General features: G+C 39.1%; 1 protein-coding gene across 1 annotated transcript in view; it reads right to left on the bottom strand.

The window, feature by feature from the left end:
• Positions 1-13,650, bottom strand: part of tmtc2 (transmembrane and tetratricopeptide repeat containing 2) — a 52,985-nt gene extending 39,335 nt beyond the window's left edge. The window contains exon 1 of the mRNA XM_023350152.1: positions 13,246-13,650. Coding sequence (XP_023205920.1) covers positions 13,246-13,328 — 83 coding nt within the window. The 5' untranslated portion in view covers positions 13,329-13,650. The remainder of the gene's footprint in view (positions 1-13,245) is intronic.
• Positions 13,651-19,750: the final 6,100 nt, after the last annotated feature.

Raw genomic sequence — 19,750 nt, 5'->3', positions numbered from 1 at the left:
GCATTGCACTTTCTCAGTGGCATTGCTATTTCACCACAATCCAACCTGTCATGTCCTCAAGCTCCAGGTACAATCCCGCCCTTCTTCCCTCCTTTAATTAATTCCACCTTCTGCTTCCACTGGCCTACTTCCAAAAAGCTGTGGGTGCTGGCACAGTGACCTATAAAGACGGGCTCCCCCAGGTCCCCAAACTCATCACGGTGAACCCACCACTACCCTCCGTCCTCACACGCGAGAATCAAAGTAGGAGCCCTAAACGCTGCAGACACATTTCCAGCTCACATTTTCTCAGCGTAGCAGTTTAATTTGGTGCACATCATATTTTTACATTTGAAAATATGCAACACCTTTTCACACCTATGCATCAACCAAAGAGTCTCTAGAGTGTCACGTACCTCCTTTGCTAAAGATAGTCAAAAGCATGGCAGATCATGACAACATCCAGCTGAGATCTTTTTTCTTTGCCGAAGGAAAAAGAAAATCTTTTTCATAAGGAATGTGACATACTGAACTGCAGTGTTCCCTTCACAATTCTTGCTTTGGCTGCAGTTAGCTACAGTAGTCATAAATCATGCTGTCTGTAGTTTGGTAGAGGCAAACCCAATGTCGATTCAGGAGTCTGTTTTCTGCTGAAGAAAGAATCTTGAAACTTTTGTACTGTCCAAACAAACCAAGAACTGCATCGCTTGTTCTACCTGAAACAACTCGGACGGTGCTGCTAAATTTAAAAAATGAAGCTATTTTGGGAATGTAGAGAATCTAAATCTGCACCCTGAATGTCACAGTCTTGGGTGTCGATGCTTTTCTGTGTTTTGTCAGCTTTCAGCGGTCGGATTCATATGCGACATTTGTAATGCCTGAGAAAGCCACGTTAACGTCCTAAAAGGAACTGTATCCAATCCAGAATGGGCCCTCTTTTCTTTGCCGTGACCAGTTGTCACATTCCAGCATTAGCCGCAAAGAAGCGGCAGCTAAAGAGGGCTGCCGTGGAGGGTAACTCAAACCAAATCTGTCTTCTTTTCAAACCCCAGCGCCAATTATCTGGGATCTTTTCAGATTTTGATCTGTGATCTGTTGAACACGGCTTGTTACAACACAACCATTTGCTTTCATGAAACTTTAACATTGAGACTAATGGAATCTGCCCAACCCCTGTCCAATTGACCCTTAACATTTAGACAGAAAGAGAACGGTGACCACCGTTTGGAAGTGTATCAACATCCTTCAGTTCTAGAACAATCTAAAGAGCAAACTTTATTATGAACCTGACTACAGACTTAATTTATTATAAGCTATAAACTGCTAACAACCAGTGGAATAAAAATAGAAAGCTATTCAGTGGAATAGTGATTAAACTATCAGCAGGAATTCGAAAATACAGAGACTAGTTCAAGTGCATCAGGGGACGTCAGTATAAAACCGTAAAATGGCCCATAAAGTACTATAAACCCCCCTCTTTGCGATGGACTGGGAGAATACACAGACATGATGTAATGGAGCAACATCTTGACATCTGTATGGAGAATTGAGTTCCACATCCTTTTTTTTTTATTGTTTTGTTTGCCAGTGAATTGGTGATAGGAGCACAGTTTTCAACAGAATCTGAAGTCTGATGTCTGGTTTTAGTTTAAGTTAAAACTCCATGACTTAGCGGACTGTTGGAGATGTTGCATGCAAATGCTGCTTTCAAATGACTTTGGTGGAAAAGCAAATAAGAGAACAAAAATGTGTGTCTCTTTGTTAAGATATCAATTAATTGCGATTAATCTTTTTTTTTTTTTGTGAAGCTTAGTTGAATGTCAATAGCCAGTCCAAAGCTCAATGAATGTAAGACTATGAACAAATCACTTGCATATAACTTGTTTTATGGGATCATAAACTCTGCTCTCTACCAGAAAATCTTGAAGGAGCATGTTTAGAGTGGCTGACATCATTGGATGTAATTCAGGTAATAATCATTTAACCATTTGGAAGCAGACTGCATACGGGGCATTGAATTTTCACCCTGTAAATTTTACACTCTTCACCCCAACACACAAGGGATGCTTGTAACTTGAGGTGTTTCACAAAGTACTGAGATATTTTAAATGTGTGACAGCAGCTGATACTTAAACTTTGTTTCATTTCTGCTTGTCTGTGCCCACACAAAAAATTTATTTTTTTTGTTTTTATTCAAATTAACAAACAATGCAATGGCAGCTTGAAACTGGTCAACTTGTATCTTTCCACGTTGCTGTTTCTTTAAACATGCAAAAGGTAGAAATACTCTCCAAGCCCAATAGGACCATCTCAGATGGTATGTCGAGGCTTTGGAAAATCTGTTACAAAAGCAAGAAAGATCGATTTATTATTTTAGAAAACATTGCAAAACAACGGATGTGACTGACAAATTATGTTAACCAAGTTACTCAACTTGAAACCACTGATGTTAAAGTGTTTGGATCTAACTGACACTCATTTACCGACTGTCACCAACTCCAAATGAATTTCTAGAAGCATCTGCATGATCTTGCACACCAGCAAACCTGCTGGAGAGATCACTTCAACATTTTGATCTCATCTCAGACAAATATGAGAGAGAGAAAGAGAGACGTCTGATTTTCCATCTTTTCTGTCTGTAATGCAGATGCGGTTTGTTTTTTGTACTAATGATGCTAAATTGGCATCGGCAGCCACCTCAGTAATGGATTGATGGGCTTTGGTCTCGCAGTAATGAGCCAGCCTTGGGGGGGAAACGTCTGCAAATCACTATAGTTTGATGAAATGCACACAGTGTTGTGGATCAGCCGGTTCGGTCACACTCTGCGGTGACCTCTAAATTAGCTAATCTATACAGCAGAGATGGGAATCTACAGCAGCGTAGCTTCTTCCTATTTTCCTTCAGCTCACAGGAGAGAATGATTGAGTGACTTCAACAGTAAGTGCCTTTTTTTTTTAACACAGGGCGCCAATAGTAGTGCTGGGAGAAAGTGAACGAACAAACTGATCTTACACTGCAAAAAGACAAGTTTTTACCAAGGAATTTTGGTCTAGTTTCTAGAGCACTTAAAATAAGACAAAACTGACCTACAAGTAACTTTTCAGCAATATAAAGAGACTTGTTTTAAGTAAATAATTCCTTATTATTGATGAAAATATATTTGTTCCATTGGCAGATTAATTCACTTGTAACAAGACATTTTCCCCATGTTATAAGTTAATTTACCTGCCAATGGAACAAGTACTTTTTCACCAATAGTAAAACATTATTTACTTAAAACAAGCCTCTATATCTTACTAAAAAGTTACATTTAAGTTGTTTTATTTCAAGTGTATTAAGATATTTGCACTAGAATCCAGACCAAATTTACTTGGTAAAATTTTGTTTTTGCCGTGTAGCAAATCAGAACACATGACCAAGCCATGCCTTTCATGTAGTTATATAGATAAAACATGTTTTTTTTTTTTTACATTTTGTCCAGCAACAACCACAACCTTTAATGCAAAAGTGGAAATGTTACGTGGGGTAATTAATTTCTCCTGCACAACAGTCTCCAACCCTAATTGGAATCAAATTCAAAGCTCCCAATAGATGATAGAAATGTTTTGAGATATATACAACCTCTGACCTTTTTAAATCCTGCAAGCAAGTGGGTATTTGACAAAGACAACTAAACTCTGACTGTAGAGCGCCAGAGCAATCACTCCCCTGCCACTTCATCTAAGGACCCAATATTACACCTGTACCTTTGAGGTGAAGAAAAAAGCAGGGCTGTCATTTGATCTCCCCAGAGACTTAAATCCCTCCAGCCTCACACCATATCTTTCCTTCTCCACCTCCAGCGTTTTTATGAGGTGTGAATCACAAACTGGTTTCCCCAAACCACACGCACTAGGCACTCTCCAGCTGGCTCAGTTTTGACCCAGAATTCTTTATGCATATTAGAATATTTTACAAGCCGGAGTTAGCCACGTATGAAGACTAAAAGAGCTTCAGAGGAACTCAGGTAGGGTTTGCAGCCAAAGTTGCCAACCTAATGAATCTCTGTAGGTTTTTGTGAGCCTCTTGGCACTTAAAAATTAGAATCCCACGCTGAGAGGAACGAGAGTTTCAGTGCATCTTGAAAGGCATTAAGATTTGAACTCAGAAAATGATAGGTGTGTTTTGAAAATATTTCTCTGTGCTCTCATGAGCAAAATGCTCACATCTCTTGTTAAATGTGTGAGGCATTGCGGGGAAAAGTTCCCTCTTCGGCTAATAATAACGGCTCAAAATATTTGTCTCAAACTTTATGTGCGGGCCATGTTTGTGCCAACACTCAAAGCAGCCAAAGCATGTAACTGTAAGTCTTATTTTTCAAATCTTCTAATAGGGTATAATGATAAGCCTTATTTTCAAGACGGTGATGAATGCAGTGGTTAGCACTGATACCTCCAAGTAAGGCAGATTTAAATCTTGGCTGAGGCCTTTGTAAGTGGAGTGTGTGTGTGTCGTTCTTCACATCTCTGTGCTTTACTGCTGTAGTATGAAGTATGGTTTCAACAATTTTCCTGTTGGGGATCAGTCGAAGGTCCAAGACGAAACATCGATATTTGGTCCAAAAACACATTCTCATGATACCTTAAACTCCACCAGTCTCTCCTCGTGCCAGATTTGTGTGAAATAGCCCTTCAGAGAAATCGGAATAGCGTCAACGTTTAATGAAAACTACATGATGTAATCTGAGCATTTCTCCAAAAATATGCAGAGTTGAAGTATTGTTTTTGTTTTCTGTATCAGTTGAGGAAAAAATTGTAATAGAATGGTCTCAAATTCTTTCTGCACCTCAAAAAGTGTATGTTGCCCTCCATGTTCAGTACATACAGTGTTGATGCACTTCATAAAAAGTTTTTACACCCCATGAGCTTTTTAGCGTTTTGTCAAATCATGACCAAACACCTCAGTATATTTTGTACAGATTAAATAGTATAAGTGGAAGGAAAATTATTGTGCATTATGTTGACATATTTTACAAAAAAATCTAAAAAGTGTGGAGTGCATTTGTTTTCAGACACTTTTTCTCTGATACACCTGATTAAAATGCAGTGAAAAAAGTTCAGAGGTCACCTTTCTACTAAATAGTTTATCTGTGTAATTTGTTTCAATATTAGTACAACTGTTCTTTAAGGGCCTCAATTGTTCAATAGAGAGCGTTTAAGAATGAACACTATCATCTTCACAAATATGCACTACTTTTTGTCAGTTAATCATATGAAATCTCATTAAAATACATAGAATTTTGTGGGTGCAATGTGCCAAATGTGAAAAAATGCAGTACTCTCAATCATTTCATCATTCTGCAAACGCTTCACTCTTATGACTGATTTAAAGACACCCCAGTATGACTCCCGTCAAACGTTCTCATGCAGTAATCGCACCGCCCTACTAAAACGTTCCACCAAATCCCCCCCCAAAAAAACAATCCCGCACAACTCATTTATCAGGTCGACCGCAATATTGAAGGCCGAGAATGATCCATCCACCTGATGGTTTAAACTGCCAACCACTGACAGCCTCACCAGGGGGAAAAGGCTGTCGGCGGTCAGCACATATGAAAAAAAACACTTCCACATCCAAGAACCGATCGCGTTCACATTCTCACAGTCTGGCTGCTGATTGTCAGAACTCACTTCTCTCACTCACAACTGATGCTGTGCGGTGAAACATGAATGCTTTGTCAAGTGTGACATGCTTGAGTTTATGTTGTGGCAGCTGTTCTCGACTAAAGAGGAGGGGGAAAAAAAACACTGCAGTAACTGAAAAGTGATACTCTACGGTTATTGATTACAAAAGATCAAAAAGGGGTAACTTCTCACGACTTGTCTGATCCTCAGCTTGGGTTTGGTTTTCTATTACGCCACAACTGCTATAAGCTGCCTCAGGTCCACCCATACAGTTTATAAAGAGAAAGTGAATGCCAGATGCTAAGTGTAATCCAATGCCACAAAAAGCATCTTTGCTTGCAATGCTACTTTTAGTGCACTGTGGTGGAAACTGTACTTTAATCCCCTTTACACAATTAAAGCTCTCAGTTACAAAAGAGCATGACAAACAAGTTGGCCAGATTTGAAATTTAGTCCGACTGAAATGACAGCACTTTATCTGGAGTTTGGAAAGTTTCATCCACCCGAAAAAACGACGTGATATATGTAAGCCCGTGGAATGTGCATGTCGCAGACAGCTGGAAAATTGTGTAAGTACTGCCGTCTGTGGATGCCAATGTTTAGGAATACACATATGGTTTGTATACAACGGGGGTCATGAGACTGAGGTTTGGTGGCTGTGTTTTGGCAGCTGAGCAGGGCGACTGCGGCCGGCAGAGCACTAGGGCCAGCCAGGGGTGAGCAACACGCTTAACTATCTTCATGTGTCACCAAGATCCAAGAGGTCAAGGAGTGGCAACCTAAAAATAAAAAAAAAACAACAATCTTTCTGTCTAAGTAGGAGAACACTTTGACCAATATCAACGGATTAAAAACTAGTGGAAACAGCAACTATTTATTTTTTAAGATCCTGTTACATCTTATAAAACAATTTATTTGAAAAAGATCATGTCTGAAAGTCCTGGAGATGCTCCAAATTTAGACACTCAAGTTGTCAAAAAGTCAAGACGCCACATTCCATGTTACTTCTTCGTAAAAGATACAATGGAAAATCTACTGCTTTTTATGATCGCTTTACCCAGTGATCAGCCATCATAAAACGTCAAAATTCTAGCTTTTTCTGGTCAGTAAATGCACCACACCTGATTGCTACCGAGTTGACATTTTTTGTGTGGAACTTATTGATAGAACAAATTTTCAATATCATTGAGGTTTTTAAAAAGGAAAGACTTGGATATAGGAAGCTAATCTATATATATATATTTTTTTTGTTTTGTTTTGTTTTTAAACCTTTTTCAGTAGTTCATTTACATTACTTTAGTGGAGGCGGGTCATTTCACCTCTTCACCCCTTTATTCTTTTAGTTGTAGACCATTTTTTTACATTTAAAAAATGTTCAACTATCACAGGATGTTAATTTGTACTTGCCTCAGTGATATTTTGTCAAACTGGTGAAGGGGCAAAAGTGACAGTTGACGATTGGCAGATACCAGGAAGGTAGTTTACAGCAAAGATAAGCTGTTTTAGTCTTTGGAGTTTAAGAAACCATCCTGGATTTGAACATGTTGGTAGCAGTTTGGAAATCTATCTTTTTGTTGCAAGGTGGCCAAAAATCAACAAGTTGAATTTATTAAAAGGCCACAAAAATTTTTAGCTTTCATGTTTTTTATACCAACATTTTTTTTTTTTAGACAAGTTGTATCAAAGCACTGTGATTTTTCCAAATTTATCCAAAACTTTATCAGGTCTCTTGTACTTTTTCATACAATCTACTTCCTTTTTGGGCACACTTGTTTTTCATTACTTGGTCAAGGAAAACTTTTTGCATTTACCCTCAGCAACAAGAATGAGGTGTAGCAAAGGACATCAAATTGATAATCCCAACTTTTTGGATTTAAAAAAAGCAACAACAAAAAAAACATTGTTGATTGGAAAAATACTTGAAAGGTCTTAAAATGGACACACAGATTCCTGTTAAAAGTTAGTGAAGCTGATTGTAAATGTGAAATTCTAAAGACAATATAAAATGTCAACTCCAAATTATTATTTTATTTTATTTTTTTAAATATTTAGTAACAGTAAAGCGACTGCTTTTTTACAATCTCACAGCAAAAAGGTAGAAAGAAATATTTGGCTGAATCAGCAATCATCAACCCATCCTCATGTAATCTATCTTAAATCTTTCAACACATTTTAAAACTGTTGTTTTTTTTTAAATAAAGGATCTCCAACTGCAGGAAAGAAAAATGTCTTCAATGTTCTAAAGTTACATATTGAAGTTGGCATACATTGCAAAGGGAACTTTAAATTATGACAATGTTCCAAAAACATTGAGTAAAATAACCTCCTTGAACATGCCTCATTACTTCCTATTTAACACGAACAAGTCTCGCAAGACGTATTTTTGCCAAAGGACATTTTGCCTGCTTTTATAATATAAAGCCCCGGCAGCAGATAAAGATGTGTTTGCTCTTGTTCTCGACGACACTGTTATTCTTTCCTAACATACTGAGCTGAGACGCTATGTAAAGGAATTCTAATACTCCCAATAGATGTACGTGGGTCTTAAACCCTTCTTTTTAAAGGATGAAAGCAAGTCCCAAAGCCACATTATCAGAGGAATTGAACACAAAGCTTGTGTTGGTTGAATCTGCTTGTAATCAAGGCGAGATTCTTTGTTCCCGCATTTCTATTGTTTCAGTGATGGTCTAAGCCCTCCACCCCAAATCTAAAGAGACTTCTATTACAAACACAAGACAGCAATAGCAAATTTTTTTATAGCCATGAATTAAAACCACATGTCTATGTTTAAATACAGTGAAACAGTACAAAAGATGGCGACACTCTACCAGAAAGCCTTTTACTACTCCCGAAAGACGGTTTTTTATGAGGTCTTCCTCTTTCTTTTTGTGGACACACAATCCTTTATGTATGTAAATCTGCTTAAGACTCTCGCTCCAAAACCATCCTTAAATTGTAATTCATAAATAGTTTTCTCATCACCACCCCGTACAGTTCACTTAAGTTCTCTCATCGGGCGATCTTAAAGAGGTAAGGGAGAAAAGTCCTCTTGACATGCTGTCTCACCTTAGTTTTACAGCTCACATAATTCTGTCAAAGCAATTGTGCTCACCCTGTTTATTAACTTACTTTATCTCTCAATATTTATCTGCTTCTAACAAATAGCTTACTTAAATAGCCTCAGCGCAACTGGGACACAACTGCTGGTTTAGGTAATTGTTCCACTGGAGGCAATGAGATTCCAGGCGGCATTTATAGGTAAGGCTGAAGCTGATCACAGTGAGTGGCTGCCTATTATGGACCGGGGTGCGTTTCTAAGGTGACATCTGAGCATTTGTTAGAGTATCAGCATAATAGCATCGAGTGTTTTAATAATATTAATCAGCTGTCTCTTATTGTAAAACTCTGGATAAACCTTAAAAAAGCCAAAAGGGACATTGAGAAAAGATGTGGCAATGGATGTACTCTGTACTCAATGATAAATCACTCAATGAGCTTTGCGTAGTACCACTGTACTTATTTGAACTTTGACCACAAACATTTCTATGTTTACTGGTTTTGCAGCCAGTAAACATAGGTTATTCATCAAGTGCTCCCAACCAGGCCAAAAACAGATGGCAAATGTTGAAACAAAAAGCTTTCACTACCTATTGTCTAAAAGTTGCATCATCCCTTCATTCCTCCATCCGTAGATTAATCAGTAATTTCTATTTGGACCCCTAGTCTCATCAATCTACTTGCTTTGGTTTCATTTTCAAACCTGACCAGTGTGGACGTTTGAGCCCTGAGTTCATAATGAACTTTTGAAAAATATATTTGAAGTCATTAAAAAGGATTGAGAACTCTGAAATGTTTCTTTTTAGAAAACTATGGAATTTTGTCAGAAAAAGTGTTTTGGAAACCTGCGACCCATAATTTATAACCAATAGCAATGAGGCGTAATAAGCAGGCTTGATGGCATGCAACCCATAAAAGAAACATTCCTTTTAGAGACTTATTAGAGACTTGACTTGGGCTTGGAACAACAATAAACTTGTGAACATCTCATTACTGAGCATATAACCATATATTCAGTATAGATTTATCTGAGAGGTGAAATGAAGGTTGCACTAAGGACAAAAGAGGGAGGCAAGAGAAGCAGGCTTTTCTTGGATATTCGTCTGTGTTTTTTGGTAGAACACACAGCAATGATGTTGAAATTTGTAAATCTTCCAGAGGTCTTAGCAATGTGTGCACAATTAAGACATATAAACACAATCCATTAGTGTGCCAAGTGAATGAACTATGGTTTGAATAGCAATGAAAGGTCTCTTTTTTTGATTACATCTTGATTGACCTCAAACGCCACATTGGAGAAAGAACAGATGGCTGGAACCCACAATCTGTGTTATCCTCTATCTTCATTTGGGCCCTTGTATAAAGTCGCTCATCTCTAAGTACTGTGTCGTTTGTGTGTGGCATATTTAATTTAATCAACCTTCTTTGATCTAACAGTTAAAACAGTTTTGCTCCTCTGAGACTGAGATTTAAGATACGTTTATTGAGCCCCCTGGGGAGCCATAATGTATGTCTGTGGCAGGCAGCGACTGTGGACTCCGATGTTACCGAGGTCACAGATGTTTCTGGAGACACAGCTTTGAATGCGAAGAGCCATTTACAGGATCCATTTCATTTTACAGCGCTATCTTCTCTTTCTTTCTTTCTCTTGTTCTTCCTTTTCCTTTATGTTGAGTCTTGTTAGTAATGCTTTGGTTTTCTAAGCAGAGCCATATTAGTCGAAATATGTATTTCATAAAAGCAGTAGTGTTGTGTGTCTTAAATAGCACTGATATTCTGTACATTATGAAGATTTTAACATCACAGATCAAATATTTTAAATAAACCACAAGTCAACAATGAGCAAAACACAGCTGCCTATTGCTTGGGCTGAACTCAAGAAAAGCTTATCAGTAAACCAGCAGACCATGTCTTCATTTCTTCCCACAGATCAAAAACAGCCTGGCTCAAGTCCTCCCTTAGCTTCAGTAAAACTTAGTCATTTCACACGCAAAGGCTTTTCATTGGGATTATGGCTGGCCAAGGCAGCTTTTGGCCAAGCCCACCGCAATGCCAAGGAAAAACACTTGACATGATTGAATAAGCAGAAACCAGCCAGAACATTCCCGCAGCTCCAACCGCCTGGATAAAGACTTATCTTCTTTACCATCTTGTCCAGAGGGATGTGCCTTGTAAAAAGGATTTGACTATATCAGTTAAAGTGCGGATAAGATCATATGAGCTTCCTGCAAGGGACTGATGTGGGGAAAAAAAAGAAAGATATCTACAATCGAGTAAGTCCGTTTGGACGGCTCTTGAACAGGATGATTAGTTGGACTCTCTTCCATTTCAATCTGTCTCTTGCCTTAACCTTTTGCTCATAACTCTCCTAAGATTCCCGAGAGAAAATACGGGGAGCATAGAAGTCTTGACCCCATGAGAGGACAACACTTGATAAACGACCGCAGAAGGTCAGACCTCTGATTGGTATTCAGCCTCCTCCGTCTGAGAGTGCTGAACCAAAACACCCATGTCTGTCCCTTAGAGTGCAAATTACAATGCTGACTTTGATAGATACTCAGTGTTGGCGGATTCTGAACTTTCCCTGAGAGGGTATAACGAGAGCGTAGTCTAAAGTGGGCGGAGGGACGCCCCAGGTAATATGTCACCAACTGTGTCTCTGACAGACATAGAGTTGGGTGGATGATGCTGATGGATGAATAACCTTTGGGCGTTTTTACTGGAATTAATGATGAGGTGTGAAGTAACTAAAGACAGTGTACGGAATCATCGACTACACCATCATCCCTCTTTCTTCCTCCTTGCACTCCACAAACTTACAGTGGGGTCACAGACAGTTTTCAGCAGCAGAGTGTGGAGCAGTTTGACCTTTAAAGGGTGTCTCAAGATGCTGGCCAGAGAGCTCCCTGTGACTGAAGAGCACAAGAATAGGGGCATCATTTTCACTACTCATACAACAAGAGACATTATGTATCGCATACCTTGGATATTAGTAATTTCACATTTTATAATAGAGGGAAAATTATGATCAGAAGAGTAATCTGCCTTCCAGGTCAGCAAGAAAAATACCTTCCCAAATGGTTCTTTGAAAGGGATATTGTGAAAGACTGATAGCTTCCCAACCACAGGACATCACTGAAGAAGACTGACAACATTAATCATTATTTTTTTATTAGTTTTTCATCAGAATACCATAAAAGCATAAATATTATTTGTATTGGAGCAAATTTGGTTAATTACTTGATTTCTAAAGGGCATCTCAAGACCCCAGACTTGATGACTCCTTACCACTCCAACTTTGGTAATCTGTGCTACAAAGCTTTGCATGCCCTATCCATGATGTCTTCTATAACTATTTTCAGATATTTCTTCTGTTTTACTTCAAAGACTTTGTGTAATCATATACATAAGACGATACTGCAGTTATGCATAACATCGTGAGCTGAATGCGCACCCTAACTGATATTTAGCCATGCAGCATGCTTATAACATATCAAATTGGACGATGAAATATTCACTTTCTACTTAACTCTTAGTTCCGGAGAGATCATTGAAACCAATGCTATTGGCCCCAACTTTAATACAGCCCACAAACTAACAGGTGCCATGGCAGAGACTATCAGTGTTGGTCAATTTACCGCTCAGTATTGTTAGGCCTAACATCCGTATATCCAGGCGATATGACATGTTTATGATAAAGTTGTCATTTGAATAAGAGAACACCCATTAACAGAAGAGATCAGCAATGAATTACACTGACTGCTTAAATTTTAGGGCAGTACGCAGAACCTCTTTAACCTTGACGTATTTTCAGTCATGCCTTAACATTTGAGCTGTCAAAATCTGCTTTGCTTTGGAGAAAAAAAAATAACTTTCTCAGTAAGGCTCTTAAACTGGATGATTAATATAGCAGAGGGCCCTGCTCATCATGTTAGCAACTTTTCATTCTGATTGGACCTCCACAAAAAAAAGGAAAAGAAAATGTGGACATCTTTCTTGCAGCTGTGTGCAAAACTCCCTACTCTGATTTAAATTAGCTTTATTCCCCAGAGTGCAGGGCATTGTTGAAGCAGGCATGTTTGAGCAGCTTCAACACAAAGAGCATCACTGATTGTGCAGTAGGCTGCATGCAGATCACAACTTTTTGCAGCAAAAATGTTAATGTGGGCTTCCATAGCTATAATGTGTTAAAACGTATTTATTAAAAAACATGGCTAATTTCTTGCCGCATTTACACTTCAATTTTACCTTCAAACAAAGAAAAATCATATATTATTGTATTATCTTAAAATGCAATACAACACATTCCAGTTAGGTTTTTTCCCCCTCTTTTCATAATCCAGAGATCAATCAACCATTCTCTCTAAAGTCAACAACAATAACAACAAAAAAGCAATGATTTATACGTGTTCACAGAAAGACATGTGAGCAGCAAAGGTGAGGGCAAACCAGTCGTCCCCTCCAAACGCAAAGCGGCTGACGGGAAGAAAAAAAAAAAAAAAGGATCGGGCGATGATGCTGCTGCGCTCCGTGGGCGAACCCTACCTGTCATCGTAGCAGAAATCTGCGTCCAGCGTGTTCAGATAGAGACCCACAGCCACGGCGGTGCACACCAGCTCCGTGATCATCTCTCAAAGCCCAAAAACGGAATAGAAACAGTCAGAAAATAGAATCGGCTCTCTCTCCTTCTCTCTCACTTCTCTGTTATTGTGCTCTGAGCTGAGCCGCTCGGCAGCACGGATCTCCGGGCATGATTCCCCGGTGTCAAGCAAAGTGTGTCAAAGTTTGCCATTTCCCCTCTAACCCATCGCGATAGGGAGAGCAGGGGTCAGGGCTCTGCTATCCCCGGACCGGGAGCGGAGCTGTGCGCATTTCGTTGCTGCCGTGTCGTCAATGAGCGCATCTCTCTCCCTCTCTCGCTGCTCTGGCGCTGGAGCAGAGGCTGGAGAAGGAAGACGCATGTGGTTTTTCAGCTAAGACTGAGCATGCGCACTGAGATTGTTCTTGGAAGTACCGTTTTACGGTACGACACCGTAGACAAAAGCAGGAGGAGGCTGTGGGGCAAATGTGAAGAGAGGAGGGGAAGGGGAACAGGTTTAAAATGATACCTATCTATATTTATTATTTAAAGTGTTGAATTAGTTCCAACTTCAACAATATACAGCTGAGCTTTTAATGTTAGAACATTCATGCCACATGAATAAGTAATCTGTGATTCATTGTGAACATATTTGAAAATAAGCTATCTCATACAGTTTCATTACAAAAGCATCCATTGAAGCATTTCACAATGTTACTACAACCTCCAACTCCAATGTATTTTATATTAATTTTACGTGGCAGACCGCTATGGACGGAACCCCATAGGTCACACTTTGTAGAACTAGACCTCCAAGTACCGGTCTCATCTACCTGTGCGCGTTCGATTGCATTTTGATTATTTTCTTGTTTATTTAGACCCAGATTTAGGAATGCCATATTCTTATTATTGTTCCAAATGTCTTGCTTTGGAATATCGGTTGTATTCTGTAGATCAGTGGTGTTTTCTGCCCTTCTTTGAGTCTCTGTTAATGGTCCATCTTAGCGTTAGTGGTTCATATTCTACCTCAGTCTATCTGTTTGCCTTCTCTCAATTTAGCAACCAATCACCTGCATCCTGTCAGCAATCCTCAGTATTTCAGTTATGTCCTTGTTGTGTTCAATTCCTATGATAAATAGCAATGATTTCCCCAATTCATGCATATTCAGTTGTGACTTTTAGAAAAGGTGAATTCACAAGATAACAAACCCAACAGAATTATTCCTGGTGAATTGTGTATATATAGACTTCCATGAATCCCTATAGTTACTTTACATTGACTAGCAAAAAGCTGTATGCACTTGTCTGCTTCATAATCAATTTAAATTAAATGCTGAGGGGCCAGAGAAGACCTCACTTCACAATTATCGCTTATAACGAATTAAAAATATTGATTGATTTTCCCTTAACCTACCCCATCGTCTCTGTGTAGAGGCTAAACACAGGGGATCCTGGACATGATGAATGAACCCTCGCCTTTCAGCCTATGGCTTGCATGTATATGGGCATCAGCTTGGAAATGTGCAATCTGGTCCCGCTGGCTACCAGCCGGACGGAAACCTGTCCCACAGTTGGAGCTCCGGCGGGTGTAAATGCACCGCAGAGCTTTGGAGAAACAGAAACAGATGGTTGATGACGGATGTGTGGCGCACACAGGTGTTGGCTCAGAATTACCGAGATGGTGACAGAGCATCATGAGGGGAGGCTAGAGTCGTTTGTAAGAGTGACCTGATTCAGAATACAGCGTGACCTCAACCTCGTGGATTCTGTTGGGCTTTTCAGGACAAACGGTTGCAGTGCTTTTGGACCTGATTGTTAGATGCATAGGTGACTTTATTTGAATTTATCTCTGTGTTCTGAGGTAAGAAGACCTCATAGGTTACATTGTTGTTGGCTTTCTAGACAAAGAACCTAAAAGACAAGCAAACATGTTTACTTTTAGTCATTTTAGTCTTCCATACAGCAGCAAACTGCATAAGTGATGAAAAAATACTGAAGAAATCAAGATACTGATGCATTTATTTTTGTAAAATGCCTCTTTCCTAACCAGGCAGCATTACATTATGTCATTATGACATCAATGTGATCTAGCAACTAATTTCTGAAAAAAAAAAACTAAATAAAACAGACTTTGTGACATATTTGACTTGAGTCCAATCTCTTTTCTTATGTCTGCGTGTGACATCTTCGACATGAATGTGCATGCTTTACCTATTAACAGCTGTTCTGTTAAGTTTTGTGCTTGAAATAGTGTAAGATATGAAAGAGTCTGCTTGTCATCACCTCTCATGGTCCTGGACAGATTACACAACGGGCCAGTCAGGCAAGAACCCAAACAGCTGAAACGGTACAGAGGAACCAAAACAATCAAACTGTGATTCAGAACAGAGATAGACCAGTTTATTTCAGTTCTGACTTTTATTGTCACTCTGAGGGAAATTTGTTAGCATAAAATGTATGCTAACAAATCTATATAGCATAAAAAACAACAACAACAAAAAAACACACACACAACGCACAAGACAACTCACAAGATAATGTAGTCAACCTGATCAATTCATCCACAAAATAAAGTTAAGTAAACAACAAAGAAAGGATCAAGTTTTAAATTAGACTTAAAACACAATGAAATCTCAGTTTTCTTAAACAATCTAACAGGCATTTGGATGCAGTTCTTTGAAAATTATTTATACCTTTTTAGTGTTACTTTTTGTCAGGTGACCACCAAAAACTTTAATGTTTTATACTTAGATTTACGACCTTTTTCTGCACGGAGAGCAATTTCTGCCGTTGATCCAACTAAACAAAAATGTATTCAAGGCGACAAAGCAACATGGCTTCCCAAAACCAAATAGCTTGTTTATAGACCAGCTATATTAAATTTATGTAGATTTTTAAATTAAAGAACAATTTAAAGTTTGTCTTTAGGTTTAAATTATTTACCTCAATGGGAAATTACATGTTTCACGCAAAGTAACAGAAAAGAACAAATGCATGCAGTTTGCAAATTACAAAAATACAAAAAACACCCTAAAAGAATATCTCTTACATCATCAGTGTCATTCTATGTAGAAATCATACACATATGTTGCATAAAAATGACTAAGGAAAATGGAAAATCTAACATTTTAAGCATATTGTGTTATCGCTTTACTCTCAATTTCAACTAACTTATTCTTTTGGGACAAAAATTTAACTTCCAGACACACATTTGTATGTAGGCCAAAAACACTCCTCATTACCCCAAACAAGATCAAACTGACAAAATGAAGTAAAATAATTACAAATGCCTGGAAAGTGAGGGAGGATAATAACAATCTGACAAAACCATTACAAATGTAAGGGCAATAGCTACAAAGATGTAAGGATGACCAAAATTTCTAAGTCTCAAAATCTGGACCATATGTTAAATGGAGGGAAAATACATAAAACCCAAATAGACTATCAGAAATAATACCTTATCAACAAATGAACATCAAACACATATCTGAATAAATGCAGATTTTATGGCAAACTTAAATTAAAGATCCAATTTCTTCTGTCTGTATGTTCTTCACCACATGTCTGATCCCTCTGATGCTCTCAGTAGTGATAATCTTCACAACGTGAGTCGTTCAGAGTGAGCGGCGGTTGTTTCCACGATGCTTTTCACTCCGGAACGGCGGCATCTCCACCCCAGTAGATAAACATCACACAGGAAACAGACGATCAGGGTTGGAGGGACCGGGCTTCGCTCTGGTCTCACAAAAATAGATGCCATTAATATCAGCAGCAGAGCAGCAGCCACTTACAATCTGCTTCCGAATAAAAATCCACCCCAACGCGGCTGCCACTTCCTAATTCTGCCCAGGAAGACAAAGAAAGTAAACTTCATCCTGAACTGGATGGAACATGATGAATGTTTGGGTTAGGAGGTAACTTTGGTAGATGAGGCTAATTAACATGGGCTACTGTTGAAAGCCGTGGTGTTTTTGAGAAGGGTAATTTGTTTTGTTCATGAAAGCAAAGAAAAATGCCGCAAACAGGCTTTGAAAGTTCTTTTTTTAATTAGAACGGAAAATAATGTGATACCAATCCTTATGGAGAAAGCTTAGGGGAAAACCTAAATTCCCCAAAGCTTGAAGAACATGATAGAAATACCTGTATACATTTTTAAGTATAATTGCATTTTTTTAGTGCTCTGTATTCCGATGATTTGATCTCAGTTTCAACAATTGACGTTTCAGCCTTCATCAAAGTTCATTTTACACTTTAGCTTCAGTGTGTCACAGCCAGTAGACAAATGCAAACAGGTTGTGGCTGTCAAAACAGAAAACCTTTTTTTTTTACAGATGAATTCACAAGCTGAGTTTCAAATATGTTGCTCGAATTTGCTTTCCAGTCATGTCTGTTTTCTATCACAAGACATTTTAGATTGATCTAATATGACTTATTTCTTCAGGTCGGGAAGAACAGACAGAAAAGGGAAAAACTTGCAAGGTTGCGTTTTGTATTCAGCCTAAGCAGATGTCCGTTCTGCTGGCTGAACAAGGGGGAGCATCGATCAGTAAAGTAGCTGAAACACAACAACTATTTATCTTGCACTCCACAGATCTGGTGTTTATAGAGATGTGGTGAGAAGTAATTTCATTTAAATTTTGTGCAGGACCAGGGAAGCTTGTCAGGTTTGATGAAAAGTTGGATGTAGTTGAATACAAGGCGAACGGTTCTGGAAGAGGAGTGGGGTGGAGGTTCAATATGCAGCCAGAGGTACTATGAAATTGTTTGGACCAACGCATACTGTATACATGTGCTACAATGGCCTAATCAAAGACCAGACCAGACCTTAAGGCAAATGAGAATTTGTTTAAAAAATATTAACATTTGTGTTCACAAATCCAACTGAATTTTAGAAGTAAGGACAAACGGACAAGAGGCAAACTCCAAACACCTTCAGCTCCAACTGCAGCAAGCGGGAATAAAGGTATTTTGTCATTTGAGCTAACTCTGTGTGCATGCCATTTATAATATTTAGGTGAAGAAATGGAAATTCAATCGACTTTGTTTTGGTTCATGACCTAAATCCCCAAATAAATGACACTGGCATTTGTGGCATGGCAAATCAAAATTGTGGAAAGAGTGGAAAACCCCCAAACATTTAGAGTAGTCTGTCAGATAAATATGACAGGTAACGGTTATTTAAATCTGCCACAAGCTGATTGGGACTGCAGACATCTGATCAAGCAGCGAAGACAATGTGCTGGTGAAGGAACAGGCAGATGGTGCCCCCATTCTTTCTGATTGCAGCCTGCTATCACACCTTTCCCTAAAAAAAAAAGTCACACATAAAAGAGGATATCATGACAAACAAGCTTCCTGGAAGGAATCTGAGTTGAGAGGAAATATATTTCAAAGGGGATGGCTCTTCAAATATTCATACAAAGCATCCTGTATCCTTCTTCTACAACTTTTTCCACGTTTTTTTTTTTGTTTTGTTTGTTTTTTTGGCAGTGTTGAGATGATAAATCCCATTATTTTCCTTCCAATTCCAAACTCTAATTACACTCTAACAAAATCAGATAAAGCTTTACGTATGAAGCCCTGGGCTTTAGGGATTTCTGGAGATGAATTTGCAAATCAGAGAGGATTACAGAGGCCTGGATTCAAGCTGCTCTGTGAGAAAGTCTCATCAAAGCCAATACGTAAGACGGACTCCCTTCCCTTCACTTCCCTTCCGCTTCCTCCAATTCCTACCTGGCAGGGAAAAGTCCTTGTAGGTGATACGGCCTTCTTCATTCGGACTATTTGTGTCTCAAAGCGTTCACCACATCCTGAGAACCTTTTCCTGCCATCTGTTAAATGCAAAGCCAGGAAATTGGAGTTTACCTACCCTCCCATTGTAAACTGGCAGCAGATTCGTGTGTGGCGTTTTTTTTTCCCCCTGCGTGGATACTTGAAAGAGGCTGGATGAGTGTTGCACAAACATGCGTGTGACCATCAAGGCAGGTTTGACAGGATGTGACTCGGTCAGCGAAAACAAAACCCCAAGCGATGGTGGACCCCCCCACCCAAAATGAAAAAACACAAGCCACGCTCACATCTGTGACTTGCTTTCATTTTCGTCTGTCCACTGCGGCAGGCTGTCGGAGCTCCCGAACTCGGCCTGGACACATCCCAGAGCTCCACGATCCGTCTTAACTGGGATAAAAATAAAAGAAGGCTGTGGGACGTGTGTAGTCTCACCGCCACAGCTACACGAACCCTGTGAATGGGCTGCAGATGTGCCGGTTGCTGTAGCCACAGCGACAGACGGAGGGCGCAGGAGAAGATGTGCGACAGGAAGAAATGGTTAATATCAATATGCTCTGAATCTAGCAGATCTAACAGTTTCAGGCTTAATTAGTTCAGGATCTTTGCTTTTTCTTATTTTTGTAAGAATTAATGCTTTCTGCGTTAAAAAAAAAGGGTTTTGAAACATCTGCTTTAATCATT

The sequence above is a fragment of the Xiphophorus maculatus genome, chromosome 17 (assembly GCF_002775205.1).
Source record: "Xiphophorus maculatus strain JP 163 A chromosome 17, X_maculatus-5.0-male, whole genome shotgun sequence".
In the NCBI taxonomy this organism is placed as follows: domain Eukaryota; kingdom Metazoa; phylum Chordata; class Actinopteri; order Cyprinodontiformes; family Poeciliidae; genus Xiphophorus; species Xiphophorus maculatus.
The sequence above is the reverse complement of the archived record's forward strand: the minus strand, read 5'-3'. Positions and strand labels throughout refer to the sequence as shown.